Here is a 16,130-nt window from a genome sequence, read left to right as displayed (position 1 = left end):
CCTCTCGTACCGCTCGCCACTCGCAGGGCCCGGCAATGCAGCTTGGCTTGGGGGAATCTGATGAGGGCGTAGAACAGGGGTGGGGCCATTTGGATGTTAACTTAAAAATTCGCCTGTTATTTTTGGTCAAACATTTAATTAACTCGCCCCTAATGCGATGGCTGGAACTGCTTCTCTTTGGCGAGGCGTGTGATGTTAGCCGGTATTGATGATGTTGCTACTCGCAACTGCTTTTCCAGGTTTGCTCCGAGATTTATTGAATTTCGAGTCCCGCCCTGCGGTTGCCTTGGCAGGGCCACACCAAATGATTTCGCTGGGGCCTTACACGGCCAGCGGGCCGGACGTTCCCCACCCCTGGCGTAGAAGGTGTTTTGGTGTTTGTTTATAGATTTGTTTTTAGGGGGCGGGGCGGGTTAATTATCCATTCGCAGCTTGCCTCTTGCTTTCAGCGTGACGTCCGAGAGAGAAATAGCATGAAGCACAGATGAAGCGATGCCTCGGGGCGACTCTGTAATGGCCATACCTCACGGCTACTCCCAACGGATCCCCAAATAGACCTCTCTCGGCGCAACCACGTAAAATACGATCTGTATTATAAGCTGTCTTGGTGGATTTGGGGTAATAAGTATACAAAGGTCCCTTTCAAGGGTAAAGGTACAACCCAGAAACGCATTGCTCGCAAATCAGGTGCACTGCTCCTGTATTCGTGCAGCCATTGGTGATCGTACCGAGCCCAATTAAACCCGTTACATATTCGAAGTTTAATTCTCGGTCAGAGATACTTCTGCATACCCGGGGTGATAGGCGATTTGAACCCAAGCGTCAAGCATCCTCAGCACTGGAGAGGCAAAGACGGCTGTGCTTGCATCAACACATGGTCCCGCTTTATACTGGTAGGAACGAAGTGGACCAGACCACCAATAGATTATATCGTCCGTCCGTCCGTCCGTGTATCAACATCGCCCCCTACTGCAAACACTTGGCAGGACCCTACAAAAACCTTTTGATTCAGTGGGGCTTTCCTGGCTTAACAAGTGTAACAATACATTATGTTTATATTCTTTGGTTATTCGTTCCTACCAGTCCACCCCGCAGGGTCCTGTTCCTCTGCATCTATCATTGGACCCCCCCCCCCCGAAGTTCGTAGGCATCGTGCACGAGTCACTGATTAGAGCGCCACGTGCACCTCCACGTGCACCTTCACTGCTACCGTGAAGCTGCACGTGCTGAATTGTGCGTGTCGTGACGTCCATTTATTGTTTCACGTGAACAACGTGCAGCAGTAGGAGCATTGCGGTTCTTCGTGGTCCCGTTATTCGGGGATTCGGTTCTTTTGGGATCAGCGGAGCATGGATCGCTCTTCCAGTTATCCGGCCTCTGCGCTGAGTGTTGAGTCTATGGGCAGTGTTGAGTCTATGGGCAGTGTTGAGTCTATGGGCAGTGTTGAGTCTATGGGCAGTGTTGAGTCTATGGGCAGTGTTAAGTCTATGGGCAGTGTTGAGTCTATGGGTAGTGCTGAGTCTATGGGCAGTGTTAAGTCTGGGCAGTGTTGAGTCTATGGGCAGTGTTGAGTCTATGGGCAGTGTTGAGTCTATGGGCAGTGTTGAGTCTATGGGCAGTGTTGAGTCTATGGGCAGTGTTAAGTCTATGGGCAGTGTTGAGTCTATGGGCAGTGTTAAGTCTGGGCAGTGTTGAGTCTATGGGCAGTGTTGAGTCTATGGGCAGTGTTAAGTCTATGGGCAGTGTTGAGTCGATGGGCAGTGTTGAGTCTATGGGCAGTGTTGAGTCTATGGGTAGTGTTAAGTCTGGGCAGTGTTGAGTCTATGGGCAGTGTTGAGTCTATGGGCAGTGTTGAGTCTATGGGCAGTGTTGAGTCTATGGGCAGTGTTGAGTCTATGGGCAGTGTTGAGTCTATGGGCAGTGTTGAGTCTATGGGCAGTGTTGAGTCTATGGGCAGTGTTGAGTCTATGGGCAGTGTTGAGTCTATGGGCAGTGTTGCGTCTGGGCAGTGCATGTACGTATGTTGAAACTCTTTCGCACCGTACGTAGCCAACCGTGCTTATCGGGCAACGGGGTCCCATGCCCAACGTCCCCTCCCTCTTCACAGCCCACCCCTTGGGCCCCTGTGGACCCCGGTGCAGTTGCACCGCCTGCACACTCCACAGCTACGCCGCCGCCGGCCCCCTGTCGCCGCCCGTGCCTTGATGTTGAACGCTGCGCCCGGTCTCGATCGCGACGGCATCGTTCTTTCAGTTCCTCCTTGACGACGGCCGCACAGGTTCGGGAGGCCTGGAGTGGACTGCTTCTGCCAACACGAGAACGGCGTGGAGGTGACACAGCTGATGTTCATGGTGAACGAGGTAAGACGACCCCTGTTTCATATTTATGAGAAATGCGTGCGAGATAATTGCTCTTGGGGGTAAGGGAGGCGGGGGGGGGGAATTGTAAATTCCTGAATGATATTGAGGTGTTGCAAAATATATATTTATAATCTCGTCAGGGTGACAGCGAAGTGGTAACGCTTGTGGCCGAACAGCAAGACGTCCCTGGGTTTGATTCCCGACCCAGGCGCACCTTTCTGCGTGGAGTTTCCATGTTCTCCCCGTGTTCTGTAGAGATCGAGAGCGAGTGGAATTTGTTTGTTCTCCCCCAGTTCTGCAGCGAGTGTATGTTAGTATATTCGTGTCCAAAGACAAAGATCCACCATATAGCCTTAACATACTGTTGGGGCAAGTGCTATTAGCGAGCACCTATGAAGGCCGGCATGGCACACGAGGGCCTAGGTGGCCAGCACCACGCCCGCCCGCCCGCCTTTGTCTCTCCAGTGGCGATTTTTACACAATGCACCAGGTACTCAAATGAGGCCGAGTCGACCTAGGGGAAGCCCAGAACCGGTTCAGATAATCGTCGCTGGTGTTGGCCGTGAGCGACAACCATTTCGCTACAGCTCCCCACGTTCGTGCACCGACTTTAGGGCGGCCATACTCTTTCTTGGGTAAACACTCGCAACGAATTGATGAATGAATGAATAAAGAGCAAAGCTCTCAGGTGACGAGCAACGATTGCAACTGCCAGCGGTTGCTTACAGCGCGTGAATGTACATCGCCACTGCCTTGCACCAACTGTCACTCGCCTGGCCCATTCACACGTTGCCAGTTGGGCTGCCCCATTCACAGTAGACCGGTTGGGCTCACCCATTCACAGTCGACCGGTTGGCCTCACCCATTCACAGTCGACCAGTTGGTCTCACCCATTCACAGGTGACCAGTTGGGCTGGCCCATTCACAGTCGACCGGTTGGCCTCACCCATTCACAGTCGACCAGTTGGCCTCACCCATTCACAGTCGACCGGTTGGCCTCACCCATTCACAGTCGACCAGTTGGCCTCACCCATTCACAGTCGACCAGTTGGTCTCACCCATTCACAGTCGACCAGTTGGCCTCACCCATTCACCGTCGACCAGTTGGCCTCACCCATTCACAGTCGACCGGTTGGCCTCACCCATTCACACGTGACCAGTTGGGCTGGCCCATTCACAGGTGAAGCGGAGGACACAACCGTGGTGTCAGGAATGTGCTCACGCGTTCGAAATACTTGAAGGTGAATTCCGCTTAAAGAAAAATATACACGTATTGACGGAACAGAAAGGATAAAAAACAAAATGGTGGGTTGCACACAAAAGGGACATTTGTAATTTTTATTTTGTTTTACTTTGTTTCAAGGTTTTCTCCATTACAGTGCAATACGTGGCAGCATGGGTCATTAATAATTATAAATTGGAAATTGGCTAAATCTCAACGTGTTTGACATACGGTAATGTCCCCACGCGTTAATGGAGGCATGAATAACGAAGATTCAATGCCCACCGCTGTTCCGACTTATCAATCTTCGCTGCAAACTTGAACCCTGACTGCGAGCGCACATCTCTGCGCAGTTAATGAAGGGAGGCCCACGGTGGACGGGGGGGGGTTACATCCCCCCTCCCCCTGTCCCGAACCCCCCCCCCCCCCGCAGAAAAAAATAATCCGATAAACACAGTGGATCATAAAAGGGCATCTCTGCATCTCTGTGTCTGACAGCGCTGTTCGCGGCAACAACTGCAAAAAAAGACATTTAATAACGGGCACTTACATTTATTTATTGCCCGATTTGTCACAGAGCCCCTGAGCAGCAGAGCCTATTTCGCCGCTTTTTAGCGAGCCGCGCCGGCCCGCAGAGGGTCGGATTTGACAGGCGGCCGCTTTGGCCCCCGTGGCGTTGAGAATAATTAGTTTGTGAGGCCAGCGTGCCCACTTTGCCAGGATGAGCCACTTTGCCCCGTGGCAGGCGGTCCGAGCTCTCCTCGTTAGGATTGTCACAGGCGGTCCCAGCTCCCCTCATTAGGATTGTCACAGGCGGTCCCAGCTCTCCTCGTTAGGATTGTCACAGGCGGTCCCAGCTCCCCTCATTAGGATTGTCACAGGCGGTCCTAGCTCTCCTCGTCAGGATTGTCACAGGCGGTCCCAGCTCCCCTCATTAGGATTGTCATAGGCGGTCCCAGCTCTCCTCATTAGGATTGTCACAGGTGGTCCCAGCTCTCCTCGTTAGGATTGTCACAGACGGTCCCAGTTCCCCTCGTTAGGATTGTCACAGGCGGTCCCAGCTCTCTTCATTAGGATTGTGACAGGCGGTCCCAGCTCTCCTCGTTAGGATTGTCACAGGCGGTCCCAGCTCTCCTCGTCAGGATTGTGACAGGCGGTCCCAGCTCCCCTCGTCAGGATTGTGACAGGCGGTCCCAGCTCCCCTCGTTAGGATTGTCACGTTTTGCCCCCCCCCCCACCATCTGACCCAAGCCAGGGGCACTTTTCAAGTCGGCCCAGGTTCATGAAAGCCACGCGGCTCACCGAAATTTAGTTCAACGCAGTAAACGGCACCGGATCTCTCCGGCGGTTACGAATCATTTCCCACAAGCGGAACACAGAGATTCTGATTTCCGGACTGGTGGCAAACCCGAGTGAGTGGGTGGGTGAGTGGGTGGGTGAGTGGGTGAGTGTGTGAGTGGATGGGTGAGTTGGTGAGTGGATGGGTGAGTGGGTGTCAGAGTGAGTGGGTGGGTGAGTGGGTGGGTAAGTGAGTGAGTGAGTGGGTGAGTCGGTGGGTGAGTTGGTGAGTTGGATGGGTGTCAGAGTGAGTGAGTGGGTGGGTGGGTGAGTGGATGGGTAGGGTTGCAACACCTTTTCCACTGTGGGTTAAATCCAGACAAATATTTCTCAGTCAGCCTTGGTCCATCAATGCAGTGCAGTTTACTGCAATGATATTCAGAGCAAATACCATCGCCTGATCTCGGCACAAATAAATTTCCTGCCAGCGGCACACAGATGCCAAATTCCCAGCGCGGTGGCAACCCCACTTCAGAGTTGAAAAGGAGAGACATCAATGCTCACCATCATTCACTCCGCCCTGCAAGGATTTTGCAAAGAGTGGATCGCTCACATCTCTCTGCTCAAACGAGCTTTGTCTAATGCCTTCGTCCCGCCGTGGCGGTGCCGTAATGGATATACCACATTGTTGTGGAATTTCAATCACTCGGGAGTAGAATAATAGAGAACCTGACGATATAATAATTGATGAAGGCAGCGTTGATCGTGTCCGAAGAATGCCACCAAATAGGAAATGCAGCAACGGCAATGGGCAATGCGAGTGGAGAGAAACGGGCAGAGGGCGACTGAGAAAAAATATGGACTGACGAAGTGGAGGAGTTGGAGGGGGGGGGGGGGATGGGAGGGAGGATTACATGGAGGATTGGAGGGAGGATGGGGTTGGGAGGCGTGGGGAGGCATGGGGAGCAGGAGTAGGAGGGGAACGTGTGGGTGGAGGAGAGGGGAGGAAGAGGGAGGCGGGGAGGATGGCAATGTGGCGGGGAGAAGGGGGGCATTATTAGAATGGAGAGAAATGACGCGGAAGCATCAGCAGCAGATGGGATTTGATGATGGCAATGACGATGATGATGATCACCAACAGTGGAGAACGGCTGATGCTGCTGCTAGAAGTTTGTGGCTCCAAGCGGCTTCCGCAAAGTGGCGGGAGGGGAGGAGAGAGTAGCCAGTCGTTAGAGCGTCACGATCACCGCTGACAAGCCAGACAGGTTTCGTGGTTGTTAGTGCACTTCGCTATTGAACCTGGTGACCTGAGTTCGATTCCCGACTTCCCACACATCCGCCTAGAGCACCGGTGCCCAGCGAGTCATCAGACATGCGACGTCGTACCCTGTTAAATCTAAAAAAGAATGAAATTGTCCAATATTCCGAAGCAAGCCCCTGTGGATGAAGTCAATCCGACAATACCGCAGCTGCCGTGGCGCGCGCCGTATATTTGTCACGTGGAACGCCATCACATTTTCGGCGACATTGTTTACATCGAACATCGATGCGTCTTTGTCGATATTCGCCATTTGGCTGAGCACGTTCCCTCGCATCGGTAAGTGGACAGTGAGCGATTTTGTTACGAGCAGCTCAACGCGGGGGCCCAGGAATGAATGCGAGCGATGGGTCGGCGGTCAGAAATGATAGGCGATGAACGGGAAAGGCTCATGCCTGCCTCTAGCTTTTTCAATCGCACCGAATTATTTGCACGCGCAAATCTGATTTTTGTTGTTTGTTTCCAATATATCGTGCTGATGAGTATGGGGTGTAGCGGTGCACACCTCCAGTTCATCATCTTGGGGGGGGGGGGGGGTGGGGGTGCTCGGTGAACGGACTGCGTGTCACCGACCCACTTACGGGGGCAGCATTCGTCTGCCACGGCAAGTCGGTCGGTGTGCGACGAGGACATCCCCCCGCCCGCCCCTCGCACTGTGCAGGGAAAACGCGCTCGCCATACTTCACCACGCCGGTCCGCGCGGGTCGGTGAAGGTTCAGTGAAGGCACTCGGCTACTCCGGGAGCTGGCGGACCAAGAGTTCGCCTGCCGGGGTCGGCGTTTCGCCACGGACAGCGCCGCGTGTGCCGTCGCTGTTCTCACGCGAGCCGCACCACCAAAGCGTGGTTCACGGTGGCGGCAGCGCCGGATTAAGGCGTGGGGGCTTTAGGAGCTGCAGCCCAAGGGCCTCCACCAGCCGGAGGGCCTCCAGAGATGAAGTGAAAAGTTATTTCGTTTGTGAATGCTGAATTGTATTTGTTGTTAGCCTTGTCAAAATAAATTGTATTTTTCATTAACTTTGTTTTCCTTTTGAAAATATTACTGGGGGCCTCACGGTACCTGTAGCTCAGGGCGCCTACACAATCTGAATCCGGCCCTGGGTGGCGGGAACAGCTGACACTTTTCGCCATAGTCGATGTGAACCCACAAACAACCTGTGGATAAACCCTCTCTGTTTCCTTCATAAATAAATGTGATGTCGTCCCCTGTGAGCCAATGAGGCAGTGGAGTGAGCAAGCAAGCAATTGCAAAGGGGCTGCATCTTTATCTCAATAGACATGGCTCGTGCCGAATTCCTTGACAAAATTCGCCCAAGGTGATATTTAAAGCACAATTTTTTTCTGCATCACAGCCGTGCATAGAACATTCGTAGAATATTAGAATATAGAAAAAAAAATCTAACCAGGTAAGGCTCACTGAGCTATATAGCTCTTTTTCAGAAGCGACCTGGCCACTAATGATAGCCCAATGAAGTGGCTTATCACGTGGAATTTATAGCAGCCAAATACTCACAATGTACGTCGATTCGAAATGTGGAGGGAAAAACCGGAGAACCCGGAGAAAAATCCACGCGGCCAAGGAGAGAGAGACACGCAAACTCAAAATATACATTCTAGATTTGAAGCTTTCGTGACTGCAAGGATTCATTCTCTTAGTTCTTTTGGTAAAGTCACGTAGGTAAAAAATGAAATTAAAATTAATAAAAAATAATTAATATACAGCAGCAGGCGTCCGGTTCGGGATTGAACCCACGACCTCCAGCATACACGGCGAGGTAGTGAACATCTCACCACCGCAGCACTCCGTATTAGACGTGGAGTGCACGGTGCCACGTGGGTGACACCGTGTGTACTGACCGACGTCACAACGAACGAGCGGAGGCGCGTGGTTGTAGGTGAAGTGGTGATGCTGTGCCCTCATGGCGTACCGACGGACATCACACACAAGGAGCAAAACATTAGCCCCGCCCCTGGCCCTGCTTGCCCCCCCCCCCACCCCCGAGGCCATATTCAGATGTCTTTTTCAGGACAATGTATTGCGTGCTCAGTAAATAGCCAGTGGGAAAGAAAAAAAGCCCAACACGACCATGAAGGGGGCTACGCTGGCTCGGCTCGGATAGGCCAGTGGAAAATGACCACGAGAGTGTAGATCCGTCTTTGTGGATCTGCGGCAGTCGCCAGCCTGTGCAGTTCAACTTGTGCTCGTTATGCATCATCATCATCGTTTTAGGCTTGCCAGGCCTGTGTTGTTGTTTACATTGATCGGTGCAAAATGTGTGGTTAGATGTGGTGCTTTCGGATAGATTGAGGGCATGTGTTATGACGAGTCTAAATTAATAGCTTTGACGGGTAATTCACTCGGGAAGTGGTCGTCTAAAATATGACTCGGAGAAAATCCATAAACTATCACAAAATGTACACTTTCATGCAATTTTACGTTGGATAATTATCGTCGTAGCCCTAACGTTGTTGCGTCAAACAATTCAACGCTCGTATGTGTTCTAAACAAACCGAGTGTTCAGAATATGTCTTTGACATGGCAAGCTCTCCGCCCTTCACCAAGCAGCTCATGTAAACCGCACGACCTGCACGGCGTGGAGACGCCCTCATCCAGCAGTGGATGGACACAAGGGCCGTGGTACGTGTACCTGACAAAAGCAGCACGAATGCACTTCATCAGCAGTAGTCTCATCGTGACGTACAGCCTCATTGTCATTAAGCTATCGGTCGAAGGCTTCCCATGCCGCGTGTCATTCGTGAGGTTTTACGAGGCCCTACTTTTACCACCACGGCGGTGAGTGCAGGGTGGAGAAGTGGGTGCCCCAGGACCTGATCAGAGATCCTCCCGTGGCCAGGAATCGAACGCAGGTCGCCGGGTTCAGGGCACGGCGCCGCTAACCGCAGTGCCACCGCTCCACACCGACATTCATGACATCTCAACAATAAATACACAACCTTTGAATTGTTTTTTTACTTTGTTCTTCCTTTATTTATTCAGAGATACATCGTCTTGCCGATGCCGAGATGTTTGCGATCGATTATGTGCCAGCATTCTCCTTTGGTATCCGCACCAAGTTCTCATTTAAGGCTCAGTGGACCTCGGGGAGTCCCTGGATCGGCGCAGATTTCATTCGTCACTGACATTAGCCATTGAACTTGGGTTGAACCGGCAGGCTTCCAACCTTTCTGGACCCAGCGGACCATTGTCAACACTGAAACAACATTCATCGGGGCCACTATGCAGTTAAAAAAAGAAATGATGGTGCTTTATTTAGAAAGAAAATACGTGTTTCTGCAAAAGTTCTGCAAACCACTTCCCCATGGCCTTAAGTACTTTGGGTGTTCGCGCGGCCAGTTGCCCCCCACCCCCCACCCATGGAGAAGGGATCCCAGCAGAGGCAGCTCACGAAGTCAGAGCGACGCAGATAAGCGGAATATTTCACCCACGGCTGGTTAGTGGTGGGCGAGGGGGTGGGGGGGAGTCCTGGGCATTCATTCGGCCTGTTCCTTCACCTCCCTTGTCCCAAATAGTCCCACGCCAATAAGAATTTCGGCATGCATCCGTGAATGTGTTCCCGTTATAGTTGTGAGTGGTGCGCTGGTTAGCGCATCGCGCTACGAACCCGACCACCCAAGTTTGATTCCCGCTCATGGCCAATGGCGGTGACGGTCATCTGCAGCTGTACGTATGTTGAACTTCTTTCGAGCTCGTGCAAGTCGTGCGAGGCTGAAATGGACAGTGATCTAACGGAGAGCGTAATTCCTAATGAACCGTTGGGGAAAAAAAAAGCATTGCCCTTAGATGCGCGAGTATTTCTATCAATAACTTTGAGACGATGCATTATGTGGAGATGATATATATAGGAGTCTGTCACTGTGTAGAAGCTCGATACTGTAGGCTGGAAAGGGAAATTAATTATCTGGTTTAAAAAATGTTTTTCAATGAAGGCAATTACATATTGTATTTCAATTAAACCATTAGGAAAAGTGCTTTACTTGTTTATGACCGGAGTTGATGCGCCATTACCTTACCATGATTTTGTAATGTTATACGCTGCACACCACACTGGCTAGTCAAATGTTTTTTTTGGTCACACGATTGATTTTTAACAAAGGGCTTTTTTTATAATTCGTCGAGTCAGCGGTAGATCGATCGGCTCGCGATCGCAAGGTCACGGGTTCAAATCCTGGTTGGGTGGAGGAGGTAGGGGGGAGGTGACTCAGCCAATCGTCCCTTGGGGGTCGTTAAATTGGGTGCCATTTCTTGTGCGAGTCAACAACGGGTTGTCCTATGGATAGATTCATCCCCCGACGTAGAAATGTGGAATGTCCACCACTGGTTCAAGGCTGAAGAGCAGAAGATGAGCTCAACGTCAAAGGGCACTCGCGCGGGGAATCACGTCGACGTTCTTTGACCCATTGCTTAAATTAGTTCGGAAAATCGTTTTGTTGTTTTATCAGCGCGACATATTTCTGTATAATAATAATTAAAAAAACGGTTGCGCAGCTGAGCGCGACAAATGCCGGGAGACACGTTAGTGTCTGTACGCGATGACGGCCACGTGCCCCACAAGCAGCCTGCATCACCCCCCCCCCTCCTCACCCCCCCCCCCCCCCCACCGTTCCCTCTCCTGTAATTTTATTTCGCGCTGTTTTCACCGCCGGTGCCAAATTGATGCCCGGCCGATGAGGTTCCCCCACGCGGCAGTGTCTCTGTCTCTCACCTGCCGCAATGCGTGGTGGCAAGAGGGAAATAATTGCGAGATCAATCAAGGGGCATTCGGGGGGCGGCTGGGAGGGGGGGGGGTATTCTGGCAGGGATTGAGCTGGAAGACTGGGGCGGTAGCTAGTAGTGAAAAACCGCGTGGATCTCACTGCATAGATCCACCAGAGGTCTCGGTGATTCGCAGCTCCGGTCAGCACGGTTGGCTACGTACGGTGCGAAATAATTCAAACGTACATACGAACAAATACATACACACTCAAAAACACACAGTCTTACACACATAGGCCATTCGAGACACCGGGGACAGCTGTTGTCACATCGGGGCTATCCCTGCCAAGACCATGAGGCTTTGCAGCTTTGTTGCAAAGTGTATTGAGTTGCATGAAATAAGCTTCGTGCCTTGCATGCCAGGGATGATTTGCCACTATGCGTCGGTGTGAGTAATCGCGGGGACAAATGCCAGTGAGGGTGCTGGGAAGTCTGGGGACAATTGACACGGGTTTTTTTTCTTCAGCTCACGTGGTCAAGCGGCACCTTTTTTCGCGTCTCTTTTTCCGGAGGCTCGCGGTTCCGAGCCCAGCGGCCGCCCGGGTTAGCGCCGCGGGTGGATGAAGGAGAGGATGTGGTGCCGTCTGGTTCACGGTAGATGTTGAGGACCCCGTGATGTTGGTCAAAAAAAATGAGGTCAACTTGTCGAGGCTTTCGCCGTTCGAATTTTGGGAGAGAAACAAATTTACTTGAAAGTTACTCAATCAGGTAACACCACGTAGCACCATCATTCCTTACTGGCAGACCGTGCTCGTCTGTGAAGCGTGGCACCTTCGTCGGCAGCCTCGCGCTTACATGAACAATCTGCGCAAAGAAAACCAAGAAAAACCTCCTCGCATTAAACCTTGCTTCCGTACTTTAATTTGGATAAATTCCACCTCTGGGAATTCAAATATCAGTCTGACCGCCATGCACCATGGCAGAGCGCGGTGAGAAGGCACTGCCCTCGACCGTGCGGACCCAGAGGTCACCTCGAAGAGCATCTCAGATGTGGCTCTGCGATATCCGCTTCCGTGGTGTTGTTCTCGGACGCGATGGGGGAGGGGTGAGTCGCGCTGCTCCTCCGCCTACGTCGCACGACGCCGCGCGGCCGATGGCAACAAACGCGACAAAAACTCCGTGGGGACAAACAAAACAAACAAAACAAATCACCGAAAACGGAGAGGAGAACGGCGCCAGCAACACCGAGCGCGACTGACGATCTGTCCTTTGGGCGGGCAGGCGCGTGGGTTGGCGGGCGTGCGGGGCAGGGCGGTTTGCAAGGCTTGCGCTGAGCCGGCTCCGGCGTGTGATGCTGTGACCGTGTCTTGAACAGGGCGCTTTGATCAGCAGATGCTCCGACGACAGCCTCCACCTGTGGAACCTGCGGCAGAAGCAGCCGGCGGTGCTGCACTCGCTCAAGTTCCACAAGGAGAGGTGGGTCTCGCGCGGCCTCGCGAACGACGAGCAAATCAAAGGTAGCGCCGCGGTTTCTTTCCTGCCGCTCGGACGAGTCGTGCGCAAAAAATTATCTCGCTCTAACCAAAGACAAAGATCCCCCGGGTAGCCTTAACAGGATGTTAGGGGCAAGTGCATGTTAGCGAGTGGCACCTATGAAGGCCGGAACGGTACGCGAGGTGGTGGGTTGCCAACATCGCGCCCAGCCGCACCAGGTACTCATTTGAGGCTGAGTCGACCTAGAAGAGATCCAGGACCGGATCAGATAATCGTCGCTGGTGTTGGCCACGTGCGGGAATCGAACTCGGGTCCCCGGGTTCGTCACGCTGGTACGCGAACTGCTACACCGCCGCAACCAAAGTCAAAATCGGTCGTCTGCTCCAAACGAGCAGCATTTCAGGTTGGGTGAACGGAGCGCTCGGCTATGAAACTCCGTGGGACCCCCCCAACCCCCCGTTTCTCCCGTCCACACGATCGACGAAGGACGCCTCCCTCCGCATTGCACGCGAGCATTGTCAAACATTCATCCGCCCAGGCAGGTGTGGGTGACAGGAGCCCGGTGTCTCGAGACCCGCGCTCTGCCCCTAACCTACGCCGCAAGTTCGGCTCGGCTCGCCGACACCTCGACGAGCCCACGGCGTCGTCCCCCACCCGCGCGCTCCGGCCCCCCGGGTGGCTGCACCGTCTGTCTCGGCCGCACGGCACTCCACGCTCGGCGCTCGGCACGTCGAGCCGAAGGCGGTCGCGGGCAGCGGCGGGCCGGGGCGTCGCACGGCGCCGGCGTTTGGGGCGGGTCGCGCGTGCGGAGCGGCCGTGTGGGACGTCGGTGTCGCGCGTGTCGCCCGGCACGAGAGTGTGTGTGTGTGCGCGTGTGTGTGTGTGTGCGTGTGTGTGTGTACGTGTGTGTGTACGTGTGTGTGTGCGTGTGTGCGCGCGTGTGTGTGTGTACGTGTGTGTGTGCATGTGTGTGTGCGTGTGCGCGTGTGTGTGTGTGCGTGTGTGTGCGCATGTGTGTGTGTGCGTGTGTCTGTGTGTGCGCGTGTGTCTGTGTGTGCGTGGTGGGGAACATTGGTGTAGCGGTTGGGGCGCTGCCCTACGAACCCGGCGACCCGAGTTCAATTCCCGCTCACGGCCAACGATTATCTGAACCGGTCCTGAGCCTCCCTTAGGTCGACTCAACCTAAAATGAGTACCTGGTGCGGTGTTGAAACATCGCAACTGGGGAGACAAAGGCGGCCGGGCGTGGTGTTGACCACCCACCCCTTCGTGTACCGTGCCGGCCTTCATAGGTGCTCGCTAACAGCACTTGCCCCAAAAGTCTGTCAAGGCTCTCCGGGGGATCTTTGTCTTTGTGTGTGCCGGCGACCCGAGTTCGATTCCCGCTCACGGCCAACACCGGCGACGATTATTTGAACCGGCCCTGGGACTCCCCGAGGATGACGGGCGGCATGCACAGCGACCGCCACCGCTGGCTCGCTCGATGCTCGGTGCCGGTCCCTCCCAACGGACACGTTCCCGTTACTTCCACAAGACAGGGATCTTGGAGTATTGATTTTGCCACTGTTTGAATGTGCGTCTGTGCGTGTCTGAACTTCTGTGTGTGTCTGAGCTTCTGTGTGTGTGTGCGGAGCGGTAGTGTAGCGGTTAGCGAGCCGTGCTATGAACCCAGCGACACGAGTTCGATTCCCATTCGTGGCAGATACCAGTGACGATTATCTGAACCGGTCCTGGGTCTCCCCTAGGTGCGGTGTGTAAACATCGCCACTAGGGAGACAAAGGCGGTCGGACGTGGTGCTGGCCACCCAACCCTGTCGTTTGCCGTGCCGGCCTTCATATGTTCTGTTCGCTATCAGCACTTGCCCCCAAGGAGTCTGCCAAGGCTACACGTGGGGGGCGGTGGGGGGAGTGAATCATTGCCGTCTGCCTTTGGTGTGTGCGCGCAGCATCGGCTGCGCCCACCTGCCATTCCAGAGCAAGTGGCTCTACATCGGCACCAAGAAGGGCAACATACACGTGGTGAACGTGGAGTGCTTTCAGCTCTCGGGCTACGTCATCATGTGGAACAGAGCCATCGAGTTGTGAGTGTGCGCACGAGCGCCAGGACCATACACACGCACACTCACACACTCACACTCACACACACTGACACACACACACTCACACACTCACTCACACTCACACGCACACACTCACTCACACACACACACACGCACTCACACACACTCACACACACACAGACGACAACGATTCGCACAGATGCAATTTATCTTACGAGACCTTTTGTTGTTGTTGTTTTTGCAAGTTTCAAAATGATGAAATATACGAGAGCACTCGTTACCCTTTCTGGCGATAGAACAGGAGGTGTTCAGATGTTCAAACACCAAAAAGGTTCCTTTTTGCAAGTCTGCATTAAGTACGCGTCATACATGGGGCAAAACATGCAAATATAATTTACTATGTAACACAATTTTTGTTCCTGGGTACTAAGTGTTATTTTTTAATTGCTTATGCCTAAAAAGTATAGAAAATGCCTATTATTCCCCGTAAACTTTGCTTTTGTGACCAGGACTTTATGTGAACGAAAGACGCAAATACACACCACGTTTTCTCATTGAAAATAGGTAAATTTCAAAATATCGCTGTCCTCGTCACAAAGCAAAGTTTGCGGGGAATAATAATAGCCATTTCTGTACTTTTGAGGCATAAGCAATTAGGAATAACACTTACTACCCAGGAACAAAAAAAATATGTTTTGTTACCCAGTGTAACGTATGCATTGTCTTTGAAACGAAATGGCCAGAGACAGCCTCTTTTATAATGCATTTCACAATTAGCTAAATTAATGAGCGGACATCAGCACCTCCTTCACATATCTGTACGTGCACAGTAAACGTGGACCCCTCGTCTGCTCCGTCTGTATGGGATAGAGCGTTGCTCTCTCGCACACACGTGGGTTTCCTCGGGGTACTCCGGTTTCCTCCCGCATTAATTGTCCGCTAGAAACCTTGACACACAGAGGGCGGTGGAGGTAAGGGAATTGTTGGCGCCTGCTCATTGTCTGCTCTCTGCGTTTCCCCGCTCGTCTGTGGTTCCTCCTCGCACGTTGGAATAATTATTATGAATTGTTAATTTAAAAAAAAAATTGTTACACATTCGATCGGCCCGCAAGGCCTTCTGGGAGTGCATCATTTCAGAAGCATTTGTTGAACGCAAATCGCGGGCTGCACAAGTGTTTTGACAGTCAGTGTCTCGACAGCAGAGCGAGTCTCGCTTGGATCGATGATGTTGAACCGCCTGATGTTCAGAGGCAAGCGACGTCCCTGTTGAACATGGGCCGCAGTTCGACGCGACGACTCCAGAACGCATCACTCAAAACAAATCACGAGCGTCGTTGCGGAGAATTTAAGGAACAAAATAGCTGAGCATGACAGCGTGCCTCCTGCGCATCAAACGTGGTGCGTGTTGTGCTTGACGCGTCCGTCGATTCCAGAGTCGTACTTTCGCCGTCAAACAGCGTTCAAGGGGCGCAAAGATCGGCGCCAGGTTCGGACAAGGGGGCAGCGAACGGGACGGAGAAAAAAAATTGGAAAGCAATTTAAAAACCCTTCGTAAAATATGTGATCGTGACTTTCCCTTCTACGTGACTTTACCGAAAGAACCAAGAAGATGAATCCCTGCAGTCACGAAAGCTTTAAATCGAAATTTGATCGTATACAAGATAAGATTAATAATTAATGATTTTC

General features: G+C 52.7%; 1 protein-coding gene across 9 annotated transcripts in view; it reads left to right on the top strand.

Annotated features, from left to right (window-relative positions):
* Positions 1-16,130, top strand: part of LOC144950309 (syntaxin-binding protein 5-like) — a 209,945-nt gene that overhangs the window by 75,742 nt on the left and 118,073 nt on the right. For all 9 annotated transcript variants that reach the window (XM_078880407.1, XM_078880406.1, XM_078880412.1 and 6 more), the window contains exons 3-5: positions 2,279-2,360; positions 12,266-12,366; positions 14,331-14,465. In XM_078880407.1, coding sequence (XP_078736533.1) covers positions 2,279-2,360; positions 12,266-12,366; positions 14,331-14,465 — 318 coding nt within the window. The remainder of the gene's footprint in view (positions 1-2,278; positions 2,361-12,265; positions 12,367-14,330; positions 14,466-16,130) is intronic.

This window comes from Lampetra fluviatilis, chromosome 57 (genome assembly GCF_964198595.1).
Source record: "Lampetra fluviatilis chromosome 57, kcLamFluv1.1, whole genome shotgun sequence".
Classification (NCBI taxonomy): Eukaryota; Metazoa; Chordata; class Hyperoartia; order Petromyzontiformes; family Petromyzontidae; genus Lampetra; species Lampetra fluviatilis.
The sequence above is the reverse complement of the archived record's forward strand: the minus strand, read 5'-3'. Positions and strand labels throughout refer to the sequence as shown.